This window comes from Indicator indicator, chromosome 4, assembly GCF_027791375.1.
Source record: "Indicator indicator isolate 239-I01 chromosome 4, UM_Iind_1.1, whole genome shotgun sequence".
In the NCBI taxonomy this organism is placed as follows: Eukaryota; Metazoa; Chordata; class Aves; order Piciformes; family Indicatoridae; genus Indicator; species Indicator indicator.
Genome location: NC_072013.1, coordinates 44,599,755 through 44,621,134, shown reverse-complemented (window position 1 = coordinate 44,621,134; position 21,380 = coordinate 44,599,755). Strand labels below are relative to the sequence as shown.

General features: G+C 41.6%; 2 protein-coding genes across 2 annotated transcripts in view; one reads left to right on the top strand and one right to left on the bottom strand.

Annotated features, from left to right (window-relative positions):
* PRORP (protein only RNase P catalytic subunit) overlaps window positions 1-8,450 on the bottom strand; it is a 43,944-nt gene extending 35,494 nt beyond the window's left edge. Inside the window, exons 1-3 of the mRNA XM_054400543.1 lie at window positions 7,396-8,450; window positions 4,794-4,841; window positions 3,048-3,180 (exon numbers count right to left, since the gene is read on the bottom strand). Coding sequence (XP_054256518.1) covers window positions 3,048-3,180; window positions 4,794-4,841; window positions 7,396-8,393 — 1,179 coding nt within the window. The 5' untranslated portion in view covers window positions 8,394-8,450. The remainder of the gene's footprint in view (window positions 1-3,047; window positions 3,181-4,793; window positions 4,842-7,395) is intronic.
* A 1,237-nt stretch (window positions 8,451-9,687) lies between these two features.
* PPP2R3C (protein phosphatase 2 regulatory subunit B''gamma) lies at window positions 9,688-21,229 on the top strand. The gene is made up of 13 exons (XM_054400260.1): window positions 9,688-9,736; window positions 10,923-11,050; window positions 12,570-12,674; window positions 13,277-13,389; window positions 14,134-14,231; window positions 14,627-14,697; window positions 15,415-15,547; window positions 16,705-16,760; window positions 16,832-16,907; window positions 17,545-17,681; window positions 19,193-19,330; window positions 20,100-20,159; window positions 20,860-21,229. The coding sequence occupies exons 1-13, from the start codon at window positions 9,688-9,690 to the stop codon at window positions 21,046-21,048; spliced, it is 1,353 nt and encodes a 450-aa protein (XP_054256235.1). The 3' UTR covers window positions 21,049-21,229.
* Window positions 21,230-21,380: the final 151 nt, after the last annotated feature.

The following is a 21,380-nucleotide window of genomic DNA, read 5'->3' as shown; positions in this document are numbered from 1 at the left end:
TACTCGAGGTGTGACCTCACCAGAGCTGAGTACAGGGCTATGATCACCTCCCAGTTCCTGCTGGCCCCAGGATGCCATTGGCATTCTTGGCCACGTGGGCACACTGCTGACTCATTTAAATCATCATATTGACACTGGTACAAAAGGTGACAGTCCTGTTACAAGAGTTTACTTTCTACAGCAGACTGCAGGTTTGCAGCTCACTGTATTATATCATCACATGATATCCTAATAGACCTTTCAGTAGCTGTGCATAAAGATCTGAATCCATGTCCAACAGCTATTTCCTTATCAGAGAGAGTCAGCTTTATAGATCATGCATTACAGCACAAGAGACTGCTGTTGGGGGGTCCTCAACAACGTGTCCCCCTGAATGATCACTTCATTGCAAGGAACACAGATGCACTGAAGAAAACTGCTTAAGAGAAAAGAAGGAATAGAAAGTTAAGATGTCTTCTGTTTGAATTGTGACTTCTACAAAAAAAAAAACAAAAAACAAAACAAAACAGGTAACTGACTGGAAAATGGAAACCCCCCCCTCTCAGATATAGTTGCTTGCATCCTATTTTCAGTCTCTTCACCTAGTTTCCTCTCTGGAAAACCCTGCTTGCAGAAGTCACACAGTCTGGCACACCTAAAACAGGCAGCATATTTTCATCACCACATGTCTGCTTTTACAGCACAGAGGCAACTAAAAAGTCCCAAAGTTATTTCAGGAAATCTCTGACACATTACAACTGTTTTGCCACCATTCCTACATCCATGCTCAAAATCCACTGGCAGCGCAGACTTTAAGCTGTACAGCAAACAGCAAACACACGAAGTTCATCTCCATTCACCCTTCCAGTAACTGCTTGCTGATACAGAACTGGATCACAGCATGTTAGGGGTTGGAAGGGACCTCTGGAGATCTTTAAGTCCAACCCCTCTGGCAGAGCAGGGTCATAAAATTCAGCACAGGGTGCACAGGAACGCATGCAGATGGGTCTTGAAAGTCTCCAGAGACGGAGTTTCCACAACCTCTCTGGGCAGCCTCTTCCAGTGCTCCATGACCCTTACAGTAAAGAAGTTCTTCCTCATGTTGAGGTAGAACCTCCCATGCTGTAGTTTACCCCCTGCCTCTTGTCCTGTCACAGGGCACAAGTGAGCAGAGGATGTCCCTTCCTTCCTGACACCCAGGCCTCAGATATTTATATACAATTATTAGATCCCCGCTCAGTCTTCTCCTCTCCAGACTAAAAAGGGCCAGGGCTCTGAGCCTTTCCTCACAATGCAGTGTTCCAGTCCCATAATCATCCTTGTAGCCTTCCACTGGACTCTCTCAAGTAGATCCCTGTCCCTCTTGAATTGGGGAGCCCAGAACTGGATGCAATATTCTAGATGGGGCCTCACTAGGGCAGAGTGGAGGTGAAGGAGAACTTCCCTCGATCTGCTGGACACGCTCTGCTTGATGCAGCCCCAGGATACCACTGGCCACAATGTCTGTGTCTGCAGAAAGCCTGAAGAACTGAACCTGGTATTTTCAGAAGAGGTGCAGAACTGCGGTGGAGAACTGAACTGCGGTGGAGAACTGAACTGCTGTGCAGCGGCAGCAAAAGGCCATCAACGCTCGCAAAGGCAAAGCGCAGCCGCCCTGTGACGTGCTGTGGGCTCCACCTAGCGGAGCTCAGCTTCACTGCGTGCCGCTGCTGCTGCTGAGCCATGCCCATCCCCACTCGGAGCCAGGAAGAACCACCACCACATCGCAGTGGCTGGAGCTCATGGCCTCTCAGATGTTTACAACGACCTTTGGAAATATGTGAAAATTTATCTTTAAAGTTGAGGGGTAGTTGGTTCGCTGTGAGAGCTGATGGAACGAAATACCTGGTTCTTTATTGTTTCTGGCAAAGAACTCCACAAATGAAAAATCAAACATTCAGCACATAGAATCATAGAATTGTTAGGGTTGGAAAGGACCTGGATGATCATCTAGTTCCAACCCCCCTGCCATGGACAGGGACACCTCATACTACATCAGGCTGCTCAGAGCCACATGGCCTTAAAAACTTCCATGGATGGGACTTCTACCACCCCCCTGGGCAACCTGTTCCAGTGTCTCACCACCCTCACGGGGAAGAATTTCTTCCTAACATCCAATCTGAATCTACCCATTTCTAGTTTTGCTCCGTTCCCCCTAGTCGTATCATTACCTGACACCCTACAAAGTCTCTCTCCAGCTTTCTTGTAGGCCCCCTTCACATCCTGGAAGGCCACAAGAAGGTCTCCTCAGAGCCTTCTCTTCTCCAGACTGAACAGCCCCAACTCTCTCAGTCTGTCCTCATAGGAGAGGTGCTCCAGCCCTCTGATCATCCTCATGGCCCTCCTCTGGATACGCTCCAGCATGTTCAGATCCTTCCTGTAATAGAAGCTCCAGAACTGGATGCAGTACTCCAGGTGTGGTCTCACCAGAATGGAGTAGAGGGGGAGAATCACCTCCCTCGACCTGCTGGCTATGCTTCTCTTGATGCAGCCCAGGATGTGATTGGCTTTCTGGGCTGCAGATGCACACTGGTGGCTCATTATGAGCTTCTCATCCACCAGCATCCCCAAGTCCTTTTCTTCAGGGCTTCTCTCAAGCCGGTACATAATGTAAGCTTTAGACATGATACTGAACTTAAACACCACAACTTCTACTTTTTTGCAGGCTCAAAATACTAGATGTCTTACTTTCTTTGAGTTACCAGGTTTGAGTCTATATTTAAAATTCAGGTTTTGAGGGAATAAAATATTTCCATACCTTTTAAATTCTGTAATGTACAAAAAAAAAATTGCATTTTAATGATTTCATCATCCATTAACAGCTGACTGGAAATATAAGAATAAAGCCAATACAAAAGAAGTCAAAATTTAGACCCATTTAATAAAACACAACTGCATAGGACACTTCATTATCTAATGGCCTGCTAATAGTTAAAGCAGAGAAAAGATCTGTGTTGCTTTCAAAGTACCTGAACATCAATTATATATTACCCTCTTAACCAAGGAACATGACAGCATGCAAGACCTACCTGTGGGCTTGTCTTTCTAAAAGTGTCAGTGCCATGTATCACATCCCTCACGATTCTTTCTCTGAGGTTATTATAGTCCTCTTCAGTGAGGTTGCTGTCCTCCAGCTGATGGTGGCAAACTGGGCACTGTCCACTGCAGTAACAGTGAAACAAGAAAACGAAAGGATAAAGGTTTTCAAACAAGAAATACCTTAAATTTTACTAATTTACTGAGAGTGAAAGAGGGAGGGGAGGAGGTAACATAAATCAGCTGTATGGTTGGAAAAGCAAATAATGAAAAACAGTTCTTCTGGATATTTTAACTCAAGTTTTAAGACATTGGTTATGCTGACTGCAGAGATGAGTGTAGTAACAATCACCACATACATTTCAGAGGTACCCTAGAGGCTTTGTCCTTTATGGACAAAAAAAACCCAAAACCAAAACCCCACCAAACCCAAAAGAAAACCCAAAACCACCACCAAAAAACCAACCAACCAAACCACCAAAACCAACCAACCAAAAAACCAAACCAAAACACAACAAAAAAAACCCACCCAAACCAAGCAAACAAAAAAACAACAGACTTTATTTTGTTGCTTTTTAAATCCTAAAGGTCTTTTCTGTCAGTAGCTATTTAAACACAACAAAACTCTTATATTATTTTTCTTTCCTTGAAACCATTTTAAGTTTATTCAAATACTTATTTAAGTAGGCTACCTCAAACTTGTCTACTTCAGAATAAAAAAATATTCATACAGTTATCACTACCATACAGGACTTTGTCACCACTTTTGTTCACAGATTCTTCTTAATCCATGATGTAAGGTGATCTAAGTTTATCTCTGGAAAGTCTGTCACAAAGTTTACAGACAGTATTAAGGCACCTCTCAACCAACATAATCAACCTTAGAATTTTAAAACTCTCAAGGTTGAAAAATGTTGTCCAGAAATTGGTGAGCTATCACACTACAGTATAGTGACACACAAAAACACTCCTATGTAACAACAATACATCTCCCAGTGAATAGCCCCTACCTTAAGGACAGCGAAGTGCTGTTCTTTCATGGGCTTCAAAAGCAGCAGGCTCTACAGGTGCTTCTACTTCAGAACATGCAACACAGTGTATTTTCACAAGCCACCAAAAAATCCCCATAGTCTAGTGGGGACACTCTTATAATTAATACATTTATAGTTGCCAAACTGCTACTAAAGCACAGAATTATGTTCCAAACACAAGAATGTTTGAAATAGGAGCACACACCCAAGTAACCCTTGTGAAAATCTCTAATAAGAATCATTTTGTCTTCATGGAGCATCAGGTGGGAATGGAGAACCCTTATATCTGTACAAACTAACTGCAGTGTGTGAATAGTACCACTTTTCAAGAGGACATCCATTTACACACCAAAGATGCTCTGTTACATATTGTGTTCAACAATGGTATTATAAAGTTAACCACAAAAGTAAGTCTTTAATTTCTAAACAGCAAATAAGACACCCAGTAAAATGGCAGCTCCTATTTTCCTCTGTGTTTTTCTGTCTTGGCTCTGCCTAGCATAACTCCTTTCCAAATATGCTTGCGTTTAACACACAAGAAAGAGTTGGAAAGAGGAGTTTGGGAACTCATGTGTACACAACATAGATTGTTTGATATTCTTAAGGATTAAAATGTTTTCATATAAAAGGAGTTATTTTTTTGTATTTATGGAAGAAGAGAAAATAATCAAGACAGCACCTCACTTTTAAACAGAACATTGCATTTACCTGTCTTTAATAGTAGTCAGGTGTCCCCTCCAGTTCTCACCTGGTATACTACAGTGTACACAGGGAAAGATAAATAAAAACATTAGATCTTTACTTAAAATACCTGAATTAAACATAAAGAATAATTCTATTTTGGTCAACATTTAGATATAAAAGATGAATCAATCATCTACCCTGCAAAGAAATCATACAAAGACTCATACACAATACACCTGAAAATATTATACAAAGAACCAGCATTTAACAACGTGCAGAGAATTAACACCATCAACCTCCTCAGTTTATGTTGTTCCCAAATATTACAAGCAATCAGCCTACCCTGACAGTTTTTAAGTTGCTGCCTTACACATTCATAAAGTGCCCCAGAAACCAGATGGGCAAAGAGAAATCAAGATTTCTATGCAGATGTCATCCCAAGAAATTAAGAAACATATGCTCATACCAAAACGCTGCAATAAGCCTTTTTGACTCCACAACGTCATCCTCATCGCCACCACGACCAAAGCCACCATCATGCTGGTGTAAATATTCCTTTTTGCCCACAATACACAAAACAGAATAGGTTACCCAAGCCAACATGCAACTGCGGACACCCCTCCCTTTGCCACCACGTTTATTATTGCACACTGCACAATCATGCATGCTGTGGGCTTTGGAACAACCATCCTGCTTCTACCCTCTTTTCCCATTTCTCATGCTGATATTTAGCAGTTCTTTAGTTTTCTTACAAAGACAACAGAAGATATTGTGAACTTTTGTTGCACGCTCAGATCTCTGTATTGGATCTGGCTTTACCCACTACTAGAAGTCAGTGCAGGTCTGCTCTGCAAGGAAAATAATTCTTTTAAACCAACACTTATTCATTCACACTGAATACCTAACACCTATTCATTCACACTGAATACCTCACTTCTGTGCTTACTTACTGGTTTCCTTTGTCAGGAGCAGTTACTTCCCAGTCTGCATTGTTTTGGAAGACTAACAGTGCTAGTGATTCTCAGACTCCATCTCTCTTTGGGAACTCCACATAAATGGCGTATTTATTTTCAGCCACCAGCATATACAAGCTCAGCACTAGCAGCTGGGACAGACAGGTAAAACTGAGCATTTTGTCTAAGTTCACAAACAAACACCAGAAGGGATGACTGATCATCTAGTTTCATCCCTCTGTTAACAACTTTGTTTCTTCTTCGTATTTGAAACACTACCGCCTTGGGGAAAACACCCAATGTTGGTTCTAAAATATGAGTGTACCACAGTGTTTCAGGAATTGTTCTAACAGTCACACTATGAAAGGTACAAGCAGGAGTCTGTCTAGCTAAAGCTTGCAGCACTGGTTTGCCACTATATGAAGGCAATATACACTTGTTCAAGATACTCAGCACCGTCTCTTTGCCAAGGACTTACTACACTGAGTTTCCTGCACATGCAGTGCACACATCCAGGTAAGTCCTTCTCTGCTCACTCGGAAGACAGCACCCCACAGGAGACTGTCACCCACTAAACCAGTTCATCCCAAGTGAAGCCTATTCTGCCTGCTCCCTCCGTGTTCCCAGGAAAGAAAATAACTAGGGGACAGCAGTACAAAACATTCTAATAACAATAGTGCAATCCCACAGCCGTATTTCCCATCCAAGCAGACTAATTGGTGAAATCACAGAATCATAGAATCAACAAGGTTGGAAAAGACCTCAAGGATCATCAAGTCCAGCCTGTCACCCAAGACCTCATGACTACTGAACCATGTCACCAAGTGCCACATCCAATCCCCTCTTGACCACCTCCAGGGATGGCGACTCCACCACCTCCCTGGTCAGCACATTCCAACGGCTAACAACTCTCTCTGTGAAGAACTTTCTCCTCACCTCCAGCCTAAACTTGCCCTGGCGCAGCTTGAGACTGTGTATGAAATGGCTGTGTAGCTCATATAAATCAAAGCTATTAGTTGACAAAAGTCATAGATGGGCTGACATGTAACAGCATGGCAGACAAGCAGTGGGCTCAAGTGAAGGACACTGTGCCTACACAGCGTAACTACCTGTAATCGGTAGAGTCTGACCATCACTACTCGTGAAAACTGCAACCTGCTAAATACTCTGCTAAAACTAAGCGCCTTCTCTTAAGATTACTCATCTCCTCTTAGTCTATACAAAACCAATGTTTAATCTTCTCTTAACCTAAGCTAAATTTGCTGCATCTTTCCTTTAAAGAGAGAAACAATCTAATTTTCAAATAATTTACCACTTCTACATTCCAACAGATTACAGGAAAAACCCTCATACCTGTCAACATTCATCATGTGCCAGTCTCAGAAAGAGATGAAGTTGGACATTTTAGAAAGCCATGACACATCATGATTTCCTACTTTCTGCACCAAGGAATAATATTTAACCGATAAAATTTTTCAAGAAAAGGTGAAATCAGTAAGAATTCTATACTTTTACACTACTTTGGAACAAAAATAAAATACATCTTTTCATGCTGTCTCTCGTGGAGAAGCAACAACTAAAATGAGATGTTTAGGCTCTTATTAGACTTGATCTGTGAAACAATGTGAATCCCATCCTCATGAACTGGAGCGTGCTATTGAAACATTATTTACCTTTCAAACCATAGCTTTATACTCCACATAAATGTTTTGTGAGGGTATATTTGGTTGTCTCTCAAATAAAAGAGGATACCAAACAGCTCTTTTTGTAACTCTGCACCTTTCATTCCCCTGCTGCAGTCAAAAAAGGCCTGCAGGACGTCCAAGGTTGGGACCAAATCCTTATCCAACATTTCACGGTACAGGTCAAATGCGAGGTTCATTTCTCGGTGCCGGCTGGCTGCTTTGATACAGGATTCATAGTTTGCCCGTGAGGGAATCATAATCTTTTTGACTTCTTCCAAAAGAGTCAAGGCCATTCTCCATTGATCTGAATTACTCAGCCCCCTGATAAGAAGGTTGTAAGCCCCACTTTCTAAAACCTTATATCTGGTTTTCATTATATCATACACATCATGGATTTCTGAAGTCTTCCCCTGCTGGACACACAATGCCAGGTATTTGATCAACAGACTATATGCGATGTCACCATGGCTCTTTGCCACATGGGTCAGCAAGGACTTAGCCACATCAATGGGGCTGTTGTACCTGACCATACTGTTCAACATCACTTCTTCAAATATTTCAGGTGATGAAAAGCTTTCCCTCAGTCTGTTCCATTCCTCAGCTTGCAATGGCTTTTCTGGAGGCTGTATGGTGGTAAACCTATGCCTACTCAGAATGTGACTCACTAACTGCTTCTTTGGAGATCTAACAGAAGAAAAGTGGAGTTTCTCTTCAGCTAGGTCCTTAGACTCCTCATCCCATTTTTTTTTTTCTTCAGAATCAATTTCAGACCTTTTCTTGGTAGGAAAGTCATTGGTTCCTTTAGGATCCACTGGTAACGCAGTGCTGGAAGATGTCACAAAACTGAAATGGATAAACTTTTCCCTGTTGGGGATGCTGAAGGAGACAGCAAACAGTTGTGGACATCTTGAAACAGGCCAGAACATACGACATTTCCATAGTAAAGCCTGAAAACCCTGTTGACTAGTTTGAGAAAAGAGTGCCATCACAAGAAGAAATTATTATCTCACTGTATCTACCAAAGTAATAAAATGGAAAATAAACTTTGCATGGGGGCATTTATTATAAAAGCCCAACGGCTACCACGTTGTGTAAGGTTCTGTTTCAAAATGCTTGTTCTATGAGTCTTTTTTCTCTCTTATGAAAGCAAAAAAAGGTAAAATATTTTTTCATTAAAAATCAAGACTGTGAGAACATCCATCCGAAATTAGGGTATCTTTCTAGAGAGGATGCTTTTCAGGCTTGCAGCTTATCATTCCTGTTGTTGATTACAGTAAAGATGAGTACTGAGTACATCGTAGACAGACAGGCAACTCTGACACAGCTAGGCAAAAATCATTTCTTCCTGCCTCCATCCAAGACGAGTGAGAAGATTTCCTAAAATCAAAAATAACACCAAAACATCACAAGTTGGTCCATGTTTTCCTGTCCTATTTACATTCACATGCTAGCAGATACACAGGTCAAGGTATCTCAACAATTTCAGGTGAGGAATCCTAGTCCTGATCCCTCAGGCAACCTCAACACGGGATTCCTACCTTGGTTCCCTCACACCTTTTTTAACCTGTGGCAAATTTCTGTTTTACTGTTTCAGTCGTTTCCCCAATCACAAATCCTTGGCAACGGTGCTGCCAAAGAGGCACAGCAACGCCACGGGCAGCAATTGCTGTAAAATCCCACGTAAATAATAGGTGAGAAATGTAAATATCAGGAGTTTCATCGGCAGCCGGCGGGGGCAGCTCACGAGGAGTGGGCCGCAGGGCCCCACGTCCCTCGCTCGGTGCCCGGCCGCGTCCCTCTACACTACAACTCCCAGCGTGCATAGCTGCCCTACCCACAAAGCGCCCTGTCTACTGGGAAGGTTTCGCTCTCCCCGCGTCCCCTCTTTATCCTACCAGAGCGTACGGGAGCGCGGTTTCGGTGAAAGCTATGCCCTTACGCTTCCCAGATGAGCCTACCTGACTCCATGCGCGGCGGCCGTCAGACAACCCGTGGCTGCGAAACGCCGGCAGGGAGGTGCTGAGAGCAGAGACGACCACACGGCGTCCCGGGTGCTCACCCCACGCTAGCCCGGAAGCTCCCGCGCCTGAGCCTCGAACCAATCGGGTCTTACTGCGCTAGTCAGCAGGGCCGCCGCGCGCTGTGAGAGCGGATGCGGATGCTCCGCCATATCGGTTGAGGGCACGGTGCTGCCACGATCAGCCGCGTCCGGGCACGGTGTTGCGCGGCGGCTGGGACGGTCACGTGCCGCAGGGCGCGCGGGGTGGCCGGCGCTGGGGCATGGACTGGAAGCGGAGCCTGCGGGGCCGCCTGGCCGCCCGCCGTGCCCGTGAGTGCCCCGGGGGCGGCCGGCAGCGGCCCTCGCCGCAGAGTGCCGGGGCCGGCCTGGGCGGGGGGGGGGGGGGGAAGATGCTCTCGTGGGTGAGCGCGGCCACCAGTGCCCGCAGTAGCCAGAGGGTGCGGGATCCGGCCTGTCACTGTGGTGGGACAAGCGTCGGCGTTTGCCGTGTTGCTTTAGTTCCCCATGTACAGGCTGCCGCGGCGACCAGACACATCTTGGAGAAAGAAGCGCCTTTCTCGTAGGGGTTAGTGACAGCAGGGGCGGGCCCGGCAGGAGAACAGGTCTTGTGAGGAGCGGCTGAAGGAACTGGGGTTGTTGAGTCTGGAGAACAGGAGGCTGAGGGGAGACTTACCCTCTCTACAACTACCTGAAAGGAGATTACAGCGTGGTGCCATGTGGGCACGGGGGCTGTGAAGGCAGGTTTGTCTGTAGCACATGCCCCTGTGACAGCCTTAGCTGGTAACAAGTCAGAATTGATCTCCCAGAGAGCTTGTGCAGGTGTTTAATCATAGAGTCATGGAATGGTTTGGGTTGAAAGGGACCTTAAAGATCATCTAGTTCCAACTGCTCTGCCACAGGCAGGGACTAATTCCAGTAGACTAGATTGCTGAAAGCCCCATTCAGTCTGGCCTTGAACACTTCAGTCAGTACTCTGGTATTCTGTGAATATCCCTACTGTTACAGAGTGAACAGTGGTTTTATGCTGCTGCTTGCAAAAAAGTAGTATCTTAAACACTTGTAAAAGAAGAATGCTGCAACTTTGTCAGTCATCACTATGTGTCTGTTACACTGCATACCCTGCAGAGAATCAGGTGTGTGCAGTTACTGAAAGAGGTACTCAAACAGAATGCATGTGTGACATACTCAATGCATCTATAATATAATTTACATGATAGGGGAAAAAAATGGAGCACAAACCTAATATTTGTGTTTCTAAAGTGTGTATCTGTGTAAGGCTCAGCCTCATCCCTGGAGGTTTTTTAAGACCAGGCTGGATGTGGCTCTGAGCAACCTAATCTAGAGTGAGGTGTCCCTGCCTATGGCTGGGGTTTGGAACTAGATGATCCTCGAGGTCCCTTCCAACCCTAACAGTTCTATGATTAACTCCTTTTTTCAAGATCCTTGTTACATTGAAAGTCTTTGAAGTACAACATTAAATTTCTGTGTTAATCAGCCAAAAAGAGTGAACAAGAACTGAAAGATGAAGAAATGGAATTGTTCACAAAATATTACATGGAATGGAAAGGAGGAAGGAAAAGTGGGAATACATCATATACAAACATACCACGATTTTACTACAGGGTAAGTGAGGTATCCAGATCAACATGATGTGGATTGCGAAGCATAACATTTAGGTTTGTACAGCTGTGCATTTCAGCAGTTATAAATAAGTACTAAACATCTTGTCAGAGACCCTAAAATAGTCTGCTAATCAGGCAGTAGGCTTGGCTATTTACTACAGATAGGAAATCATCTTTTGACATACCAGTGGTATAAGTGTGTAACTTCCTGTTTCTGTTTAGATACAATAGGATACTGATTCATGAGAAAGGTGGGTCATTGGTCTTGCAGGCATAAGATAGTTTTGTTGCCTGCATCATCTAGCAGTAATGCTTGGTCGGGTAACTTAAGTGTGAGACTGGGATCAGGGGAACATGGGAGCACAAGTCTCACATCTTGGTATTGTTGCCATTTGTCACCTTGACCACTCAGCTGCTGTCTCATGGTGCATGGTGCCATATTCCTCAGGGTCATGATTTTCTGCCAATTAAGTTCTCTAATACCTGTGTTTCATTTGATGAATACATATGCAATCATCCAGGTTCTGGTAGTGCTGTAGAGTTTGGCATGTAAACGTTGGCAGAGCTTTCACACTAAGTATCCTTCCATCTGTTTGGTTGGCTAAAACTTTTGAGAGTGAGACTGGTGGGTTGAAATTACCCCACAAAATAAAATTGCCAGACTAGCTCAGATGGAAGCAAATGAAGCTGTATTTACAAGCAGAGCTACAATCTGAAAATATGAAATGCAACAAATGTGTACAAAATATACAATATTTACAAATTATAAACAACACAAGAACCACCCCTGGCCAAAACCAGGGGGCTACTAAGAGCTGCTCCCTCCCTACTCCCTTCCCCCCTGTACAAGATAAAAGAAAGAGGAGCAGAGAGTAGGTGTTAATGCTTAACCACAACAAAGAGCACAGCCAAGGTCAGCAAGCCAGAAGCACCAGTTAGTATCTGCTAGAGCAAAGAAGCTGAAAAGAGAAAGAGTTAGTGTGCACAACTAACTTTGTCAGATATCAGACCAATGAAATTATTTAGACCTTATCATTATTTTCCTTTTGCATCCAATTATAATTTATTTACATTCTACCACTTTCATACTCAATCTGTAGAAAATTCTCTAGCACAGCCTCCAACTGCCACAGAGACCTACCACAAAATACAAAGTGCCACTCTCTCCTGAGTAAAATCACAGTTGCAAATGTATTTTATGTGTGACCTCTCCTATCTTGGAGCTGTGGATGCACTTACTGGATGGGTTATCAGTTAGGAGGTAGATCTCAGTCTCTCACATTAAAAACGCCCTGATTTAAATAAGTGTATCAGTACTGTAGTTTGAGACAGTAGGGAAGTGATACCCCTGTAGAAGCAACAGATTCCATACAGCATTCTGGTAAATATTTCATTATTTCCTGACAAGTGAACAGCTTCATCATAGGGTGTGAGTCAGGGCTACCTTAGAGTACTTACTAGATGTGGATTTTGTGAATGATGCCACTGCACAAAGATTAAAACACCACAATGTTTTTTAGCTGCCAGCTGAAGATGAAATCTTGCTTCAGAAATTAAGAGAAGAATCTAGAGCAGTCTTTCTGCAAAGAAAAAGTAGAGAGCTGTTGGATAATGAAGAGCTGCAGGTAAGAAAATCTTTTTTGTATGCCTGGTAATGGTGTCTGGCAAGACTTCTTCTGTCTGCTGAGTTTGTCTCCTGTGTGTTCACAGAACCTTATGTCAAGGTGCTTGATGTTTGGGCACATTGACTGGTTGTGAAGTGGTAGCTAAAGCTAAAGTGCTGCATAGCATTGAGCTGAAAATGTCAAGTGTAGACCTTCCTCATTATGATGTCTGGGTTAAACCTGGTTGTGATGTCTGGGTTAAATCAATGGCTTCTGGTTTTCCCACATGTTCCAACAATTTCCCTAGACAGTCCAGAAGAAGAAATAGGTTCTGTTTACATATCATTGAGAGACTCCAAAGAGGGTTGAGTTTACTGCAGTGCAAAGACAAAAGGCACGTGATTTTGGAAATGCTAGTGAGAGTGTGTGTGTGTGTGTGTTTTAACACCAGTTCAGAGCAGTACAAACATCACTTTCTTGCTTTTCTGTCTGAATGGATGATATGAACTGATTAACTGAGATAACCTTGCAGCAAAACCGTGGGTTTGCTGCATTTCTTAGATGTTCTGTCTTAAGCACTTTGGCATCCCTAAGAGATATCTTCTTAATACATGTCTTTTAAGAATCTGTGGTTTCTACTGGACAAACATCAGACAATACCAATGATTGGGGAAGAAGCAATGATCAACTATGAGAACTTCTTGAAAGTTGGTGAAAAGGCTGGACCTAAATGCAAGTAAGGCTTTCTTCTCTTGAGTATGTTTCTTTTGGCTAAATCTAAGTGGTGCTCTAACTTTTCAGTTGGCCATGTAGCTACTGGTGAACTTCCCTTGATGTATTGTATTGTCTTGCATCTCTGAGGGAACTTGTGTCTGCAAGAGGGTACCACACACTTTTGAAGAAGAAATTCTTACCAGCATGAGTGTTTTTATGATGTTAGTGGCCAGTAAACAGCACATTTTGTATTTTAAGAGGAAATAATATTTCCAGTGATACTGCCCAACCTTCCCTAATATCATCTGATGGAAAATTTCCTACCAGATGTTGTGTCTTCAGCATACAGTGAATATTCCTTCTTTATGCCCCTGTTGGAGACTGCTGTTGTGCACACAGCTTTGTGATTGAATTTGGGCCAGAAGCAGGTTAGTGCTCAGTGCTGGCTGTTACATGTGCATCATTAGAGAAGATTGGAAGCTACCAAATACATTTCACTACAGAGAAATGAGATTGAACCACAGCTCTCAAAACACCCACATCACTGTCATGAGCAGCAAAGCCAGAGAGCTTGCTTTTTATTGAGTTTACCATTGTTACTTGGTAGGATGTCACTTGATGTGTAGCAAATTAATGTTTTTCAACAAACACAACACATTCTTTATTGTTGAAACAGTATTTTAATGTGTCTGTAAGTTTTGGATACTGTAGCTGGATCTCTCAGTATTCTGATGTATACAAGCAGCGCTGTATTTATGTTTTCCAGGCAGTTCTTCACAGCTAAGATCTTTGCTAAATTACTCCATAATGATCCTTATGGGAGGATATCTATCATGCAGTTTTTCAATTATGTCATGAGAAAAGGTTAGTCGATGCTTATTCTGTGCTAATGAGAAGTTGTTTTATTTTCAAGGCTATTGTAAACTTTATTAATCACTTGCTGTTCTCTTCAACAGCAGTGAGATCTAGCTCTTGGTTTTCCTGGAGGCTTGGAGTGTTTTTCATGTTACTAGGATGTGGGAGTTCACCCTTCCTCTGAAATCCACCTCCCAGCCAGAGATAACCCTGACTTGTTTGTTAGATGTCTTGTCATTCTGATAGTCCTTATTCAGGCAGTGCTCTGAATAGCAAAAGAGTAATATTATGTGGGATCCTTTAACAGTGGCCTCATGCACATTGTCCTGTAGGTGCCTGATTAACGTGCCTTCTTATTGCAAAAACAGATGTTTGGCATTGTCTTTCTGTTTTCTGTTTTACAGTGTGGCTTCACCAGACAAGAATAGGTCTCAGTTTATATGACGTGGCAGGACAGGGTTACCTCAGAGAATCAGTAAGTAAGCTCTGGATTAATTAAATGCCTGTGTCTCCTCAAAGCACAGAGCAGCAGAAGGACTCCCAATTTTCTTCTAGTCTTATGTCATGAAAGTTTATATTAGTCTAGAATTGGAGTGGGCATGTTTGTATAAGTATCAGTGCTGTTCTAGAGTTTTGGTGGTGAGGCAGTTTTAACATATGGGTAAATCTCTGAAAAAGATTGTAGGTGTCAAGGTTTCATGTCTTTAGTGCTTTGCTAGACTGAGTAGGATATAGCAGCAATCACTAAAAAGAATGACTAGAGTGGATCCTGAATTACTCCTGTTAGAACTCATGAAAAGTTAATACAGAATAAATATGAAGGTTCTAGTGACTACTTTAAAAAGGTCTGTTAAAGAATATTCAGCAATAGGGCAATCCAGTTAGGAGTTATGCATTGGTGTTTGAAAAAGGTACAGTTGGATGCATTATATTTACATGTAAAGTTCATCTGCTTTATAAAACATTCTGCTTTATTTGCAGACTCTTTCAGTCATGGCATCACATGTACATGTATATGACCTTAGAATTTCTTGCATGTAGACAGAAGCTTTTTTTCCCTGCTTTCATCCTCTTCCCTGCCTGGTTGCAGGATTACCTTTTTTTGAAAAAATACACTCCAAAGCCAGGTGGAATATAGCAAACATGCAACAGTAGTGGTGTTTTAAGCTTCTTTTCTTTGTTTATTCTTCAGGATTTAGAAAACTATATTTTGGAACTCATCCCTACTTTGCCACAACTGGATGGTTTAGAGAAATCCTTTTACTCCTTCTATGTCTGCACAGCAGTTAGAAAGTTCTTCTTCTTTCTGGATCCTCTCAGGACAGGTAGCTCCATCTTTTCAAAATTCCAAAGATGTGGGAGTATTTTCACTTCTAAAATGTTTCCAGCAAAGCTACTTGTGTTTTCAAAGTAGTAGTATATTTGTTCAGCAATCTGGTGTTTGAAGATTAATCTCTATGGAAGTATGTGTATGTGTGTATATGTAATATATATTTGTAATACCATGGGTCTAATAATCTACAGCTAAGGATTTTCTGTGACATGCCCATCAGCTGAGGTGCTGTGGAGTTACCTCAGAGAAACTGACAAGGTATTATTTCATCATAATGCATAATTAGTGTTACCTAATTTTTAAGTGTTATGGGTGAATAAAAAACGCAGCAACTAGCAGCAGGCTGCTTGGCAGAACATCACAGAGCTATGGAAATGCTGAGGAATGCTAACTGTGATGTGCATCTGTGATTAAATTCGTCTGCACCATGTAAAGCCATTAGAAAAGGTTTGAAGCTATGGCTGCAAATCCTCACTACAGATGCAGATTCCTCAGACAAATGTTTGCTTTTTTGTGTGCCCTTGATTTAAGTCAGACACTGCATGTGTTTTCAAGATCTATCAGAGTTGTGTGGGCAGTGGCCTCTGCCAGAGGTAATTATAAAGACACAGGGAATGTGTGTGTGAAGTTACAATGTCATTATTTTGCACAGCTGTTTGTGCAGTCTGTGCACCAGTCAAAGTAACAGCAGCAGAAGTGCATTCTGCCACCTTAGCTTTGTCACATCAGTAGTTTCTGAAGGTGTAAAAATACCACATCACTGTATTACTACAGCAAGTGTTCTAAGCATGCTCTTCCATTCTTTACTTTACATTTTGCACACTCACATGAGATAATGGTTGGGCTCAGTGATCTTAAATTTCCAACAGAAATTATTTTAGTTTTGTGGCTTTTAAGGCTTCAAGATAGCTCCTGCTAGTATCAGGCTAGTTTGACTCAGTTGTTTTAAAAGCTATTTTTATCTTGTTTCTTTAATTACAGCCCTATCCGTGATGTTAGAAGTTGAGGGGTTTGGGTTTTGTTTTGTTGGGTATTTTTTCTGTTCAGAATGCTTCTTCCTTAAATAGAACCACAGCTAAATGAGAATAGTCAAATGGATATGTGTTGGCTGGGCAATTGTTAAAATGTGTTTTCCTTCTCTTGCTGCAGGGAAGATAAAGATCCAGGATATTTTAGCTTGCAGCTTCCTGGATGATTTACTGGAGGTAAAGATCTCCTAGCATATGCTGTTGTATTTAAATTTACAGTTTCTGAATTCTAACTTTGTTTCACTTAGTTAAGGGATGAAGAACTTTCTAAAGAAAGTCAGGAAACAAATTGGTTTTCTGCTCCTTCTGCATTAAGAGTTTATGGTAGGTTCCTTTATGTGAATGCTCTTTTTTTCAATCCTCTCTGCCTTGTATGACTTAGTCACATTCTTAGTGTTATTTTTTCTTTGGGTTTTGGTTTGGGATTTTGTTTTCCCCTTAAGTCCTACAGATAACTAATATTTGCAACTCCTGCAGCCACCCTTCCAGTGCTGGCTTTCTTTACAGTTTCAGTTCTCCACTGTCACTCTTTACCACGGTTTTATCCCCTGTCCTTTTGTGCTGTTTCCAGAAGGCACAAGACTTCTCTGTAACCTTCTCTTTTGACTGTTCATTTTCTTGCATCACCTTCAGCTCTTTTTTCATGCTTTTCCTGCAGATCTGTTTAAAATCATATGCTCTTAGCCTTCTGTTCCTTTCTCTGTGTACAGAGCCTTGACTTTGAGCCATTACCTTAGTAGAACTATTAACACCTCATTATGGGAATTCCCCTTCCCCCATATTCTGTGTTCATTTGTGATGCTTTAGGAATATTACTGTGGACCTAGCATATTCCCACTTAACTGCATTAATTTATGGTGAAAATTTAATGTTAAATGTGGTACATTTTCTTTCTGTATTGAAACAGTTCTTTGCTGATACATGTATATGCTATGTTTTGCCCTCTCTATCTCCTGCCTAGGCCAGTACTTAAACCTTGATAAAGATCACAATGGTATGCTCAGCAAAGAAGAACTGTCCCGATATGGAACAGGCACTCTGACCAACATCTTTTTGGATCGTGTCTTTCAGGAGTGCTTAACTTATGATGGTGAAATGGTAATCACACATTTTCACTTCATTCACAATGTAACAGCTTATTGGGATGGAAAATGTCTCACAGTCAGTGTCTTTGAAGAGTAGCTTGAGCTAAACCAACTCCTGTTTATCACTGTGCAGACAAATGACCACACAGCACATCAGAAAATTAAAATCAAGCCACGCTGTGATTACCTTGCTGTTAAGACAGTTCAGTGTGGCTTAAAGGCAAGTTGCCTCTTTGGAAAAGCAGAGGGGATAGGAAATCCAGACAGCCTAGGATAAAGCTTCTTGTAGATTCAGTAACATAAAGTGCATAGCTGTAAGCACTGCATTGTAGTTACATGCAATACTTTAAAAAGAAACAAAGACAAGTGGCACACTTGAGACTAGTGCAAGTTAGCTAACCTGTCTGAGCCTTCTTGAACACCACAGTGATTTTTTTGTTAGAAGCTCTCCATAGCTGTGAAAAGTGGGAAATCTGAGTAAATTAGAGGCAAAATAAAAACTTCTATCTATATTTATTTTGAAAGCTCTACTCTTGTCTACATTCAGATGGCTGAACTCTAGAAGTATGAATTACAAATTCTCCATAAGGTTCTTCTGCTGCCTTAGTTCTTTTGTAGAATCACAGAATCATTGAGTGTGTTGCCCTTTGCTGGACTCACAGCAGCAGGTCTGTCAGCCTTGTGCAAGGGAGACTAGAAGAGGACCCAGCACTCAGATGTGGTCTAAGCAGTGCTGAGTAGAGGAGAGGAATCACCTTTCTTGACTTGCCAGCTTCCTGACGGAGCTGAGGATGTTGTCAGCAGCCCGTGCTGCAAGGGCACCTTGCTGTCCTTGTGTTCAGCTTTGTGGCTCATCAGGACTCCCAGGTCCATCTGTGCAAAACTGCTTTCAGACCAGTTAGCCCCTGGCATGTACTGGTGTGTGGGGTTATTCCTTCCCAGACACAGAATTTTGCATTTGCTCTGTTGAACTCGACAAGGCTCCTGCCAGTCCATTTTTGCACTCTGTCAAGCTCGCTCTGGTGTTTAAGGTAAACAGGGTTATTATATACATAGGGTTAAAGGATTTCTGTCCTTGTTACAACTCTATCTTGATCAGGAAACCAAGAATCAGTACTAGTGAAAAACAAAGTTCAGTGTGTGGTAATGGTAGGTTTACTGCCACTGGATGTTTAATCTGTGGTAATGAAAACTTCTTGGATGGCCTTTCTTCACCAGTTGGATATGTTCAGCAGTCTAAAGATGTTTTAAACATTGTTTTAAAGTATATATAGCATTTTAAATTTGAATTTATGCTTGAAATCCTATTTTACCTCTAAAAAGGCAGGATTTCCTATCATCAGTCATTACAAAACTAACTTTTCTGTTCATGTTGGTGGCAGCAGCCATTTGTGTATTTCATGTTGTCTTTGTCAGAAAATAGACTGCTCCCCTACAATGAAATAGCTGCCATTTATAAATTTCCTGCTTGCAAAATCAATTTAGAAAGAAGATTGTAATAAACATGATTGTATCTACTTTTAGGACTATAAAACCTACCTGGACTTTGTGCTTGCATTAGAAAACAGAAAGGAGCCTGCAGCTCTGCAATATATTTTCAAACTGCTTGATATAGAGAACAAAGGATACCTGAATGTCTTTTCCCTTAATTATTTCTTTAGGGTAAGTCTCTTTATACAGGTAGACCATTTTCTGTGTTTATAGTGTTACAGCCTGTGTGCTTCTGCATGCAGATCTGCAGGGAATCACTTTGAATTACCAATACCCACTGGGAGGCTAGTAACTACTTCTAAGAAGATTTAAAATATTAAAGAAAAAAAAACAAATTCCAAAACTTGGAAAGAATTCAAAAGGTGTTTTCAACATTTTTATCTGCAGCAGAAATTAACTGTTTTGATTTAATTTAGGAAAAATATTTTCTATTGATTAAAAACAAACAAACAAAAAAGACAAACAAAAAACATGTAAATTGAAAATGTCCTGAAATTGCCTAATCATTACCTGTTAAAATCTGTGATGGTTGTAATTGATTATTGCCCCTGGTTTTGAATTCCACTGTAATCCTAAAATTCAGCAGAAGTAATAATGAATGAAATTAAAATAATGAAATGAAGAGATGGGCCTGTACAACTGTGAGATTTTTTTTTTTATTCAGTTATTTGATTGCAAAAAGCTTCTTGTATTTGTCATATTCTGAATGTTTGCTCCCAGGGTAGATTTTAAATGTCTGTCTGCTGGTTGGTCTTTTCCCTTCTCTCTTTCCTTTGCTGTATTTCACGCTTCTGGTTTGAGTGTATTTCTACCTTAGGTTTTGAGTGGTAATACTCAAGTGTCTGCATGTCCCATTTGCAGAGCACTCAAACACTAATGGTTATAATGAAATTTGGATTCTTAGGCACTACTTATTCCTAACTTTTCAATTTTTCTTTAGGCTATTCAGGAACAAATGAAAATCCATGGACAAGAGCCAGTGTCTTTTCAGGATGTCAAGGTTAGTGTTGTTGAATCGAGTACTGAGTGAAATACTTGAACAAGCATTTCTCAGACGACTTCTGGTTTATTGTAGTTTCTAGGCTGCTGTGTATTTATTTACTTACTGTATGTTTACTTTACTTACTGTCTCTTGTCCCACTCTTTGTCTTTGTGTTCCTTGCTCTGTTACAAAGCTGGTGTGCAAGTGTTCTGGTAGCTTTCTTAATAACTGAGACAAAGTACTGTATGTTGCTGTGCCTTACACTTGAAGATACTTGTTGTGGTTTTTTGTGGTACAGGATCTGCTCATCCCTTAGAGGAGGTGAAGGCAGGCTGCTGACAAAGAAATACCCACTTACAAAACTGTTACAGCCTACTTTGCATTTGACAGGGTTTGTACTTAAAAGTGTAAGAGCTTCGGAAAAACTCAGCTCATAGGAGCAATCTGAGTTTCATGTTGCTGCTTTGAGGCCACAGCCTCCCTAGAGAAGCAGATTTCTTAGCAGTGGGAGCTGAGCACACTGCTCCTATCTGTAGCCAGTTACTGTGCTTTGTATGTTAACTGGTTTGGGATTTAGCAGCTTTTTTTGTTTGTGTGTAAATGGGCGTAAGTGGCACTAGTTACCCAAAGATGATGCTGTGTATGGTATAAAGCAGCCATTATTCTCCTCCTTAATGTGTGTGTGGGTTTTTTTCTCAAGTTTGACTTTCTTTCATAGGATGAGATCTTTGATATGGTGAAGCCTAAGGATCCTTACAAAATCTCCCTTCAAGACTTAATCAATAGCAGTCAAGGAGACACTGTTACCAGCATTCTCATAGATCTGAATGGGTTCTGGACATATGAGAACAGAGAGGTCCTGGTGGCCAGCGATAATGACAGCACTGCTGATGTTGATGATACGTGACCTTGAACAGGAGCAGACTGTACCCAAGAGAGATCTCAGTGTGATGCTCCAACTGCTGGAAGAGGAAAATATTCATTAGCTGAATCAATGCCTCTCCCCTTCTGCCTTCCCCTAGAATATAAAATGTGGTACGTACAGGAGTTGCAGAACTTGCATCTGAAACCGAAAAAGCAAGTGGTGTTTAAGAGGCAAAAAAAAAAAAGCCTTTTTTTTTTTAATAAATAAATATTTTATGATGTTCTTCTTGTGTACCAAGCCCCATTCTTGTTTGAATAGAATGTTCTTGTTCTAGAATGTGACTTCACCCTGGAAGTAAGGATATGGTTCTTAGT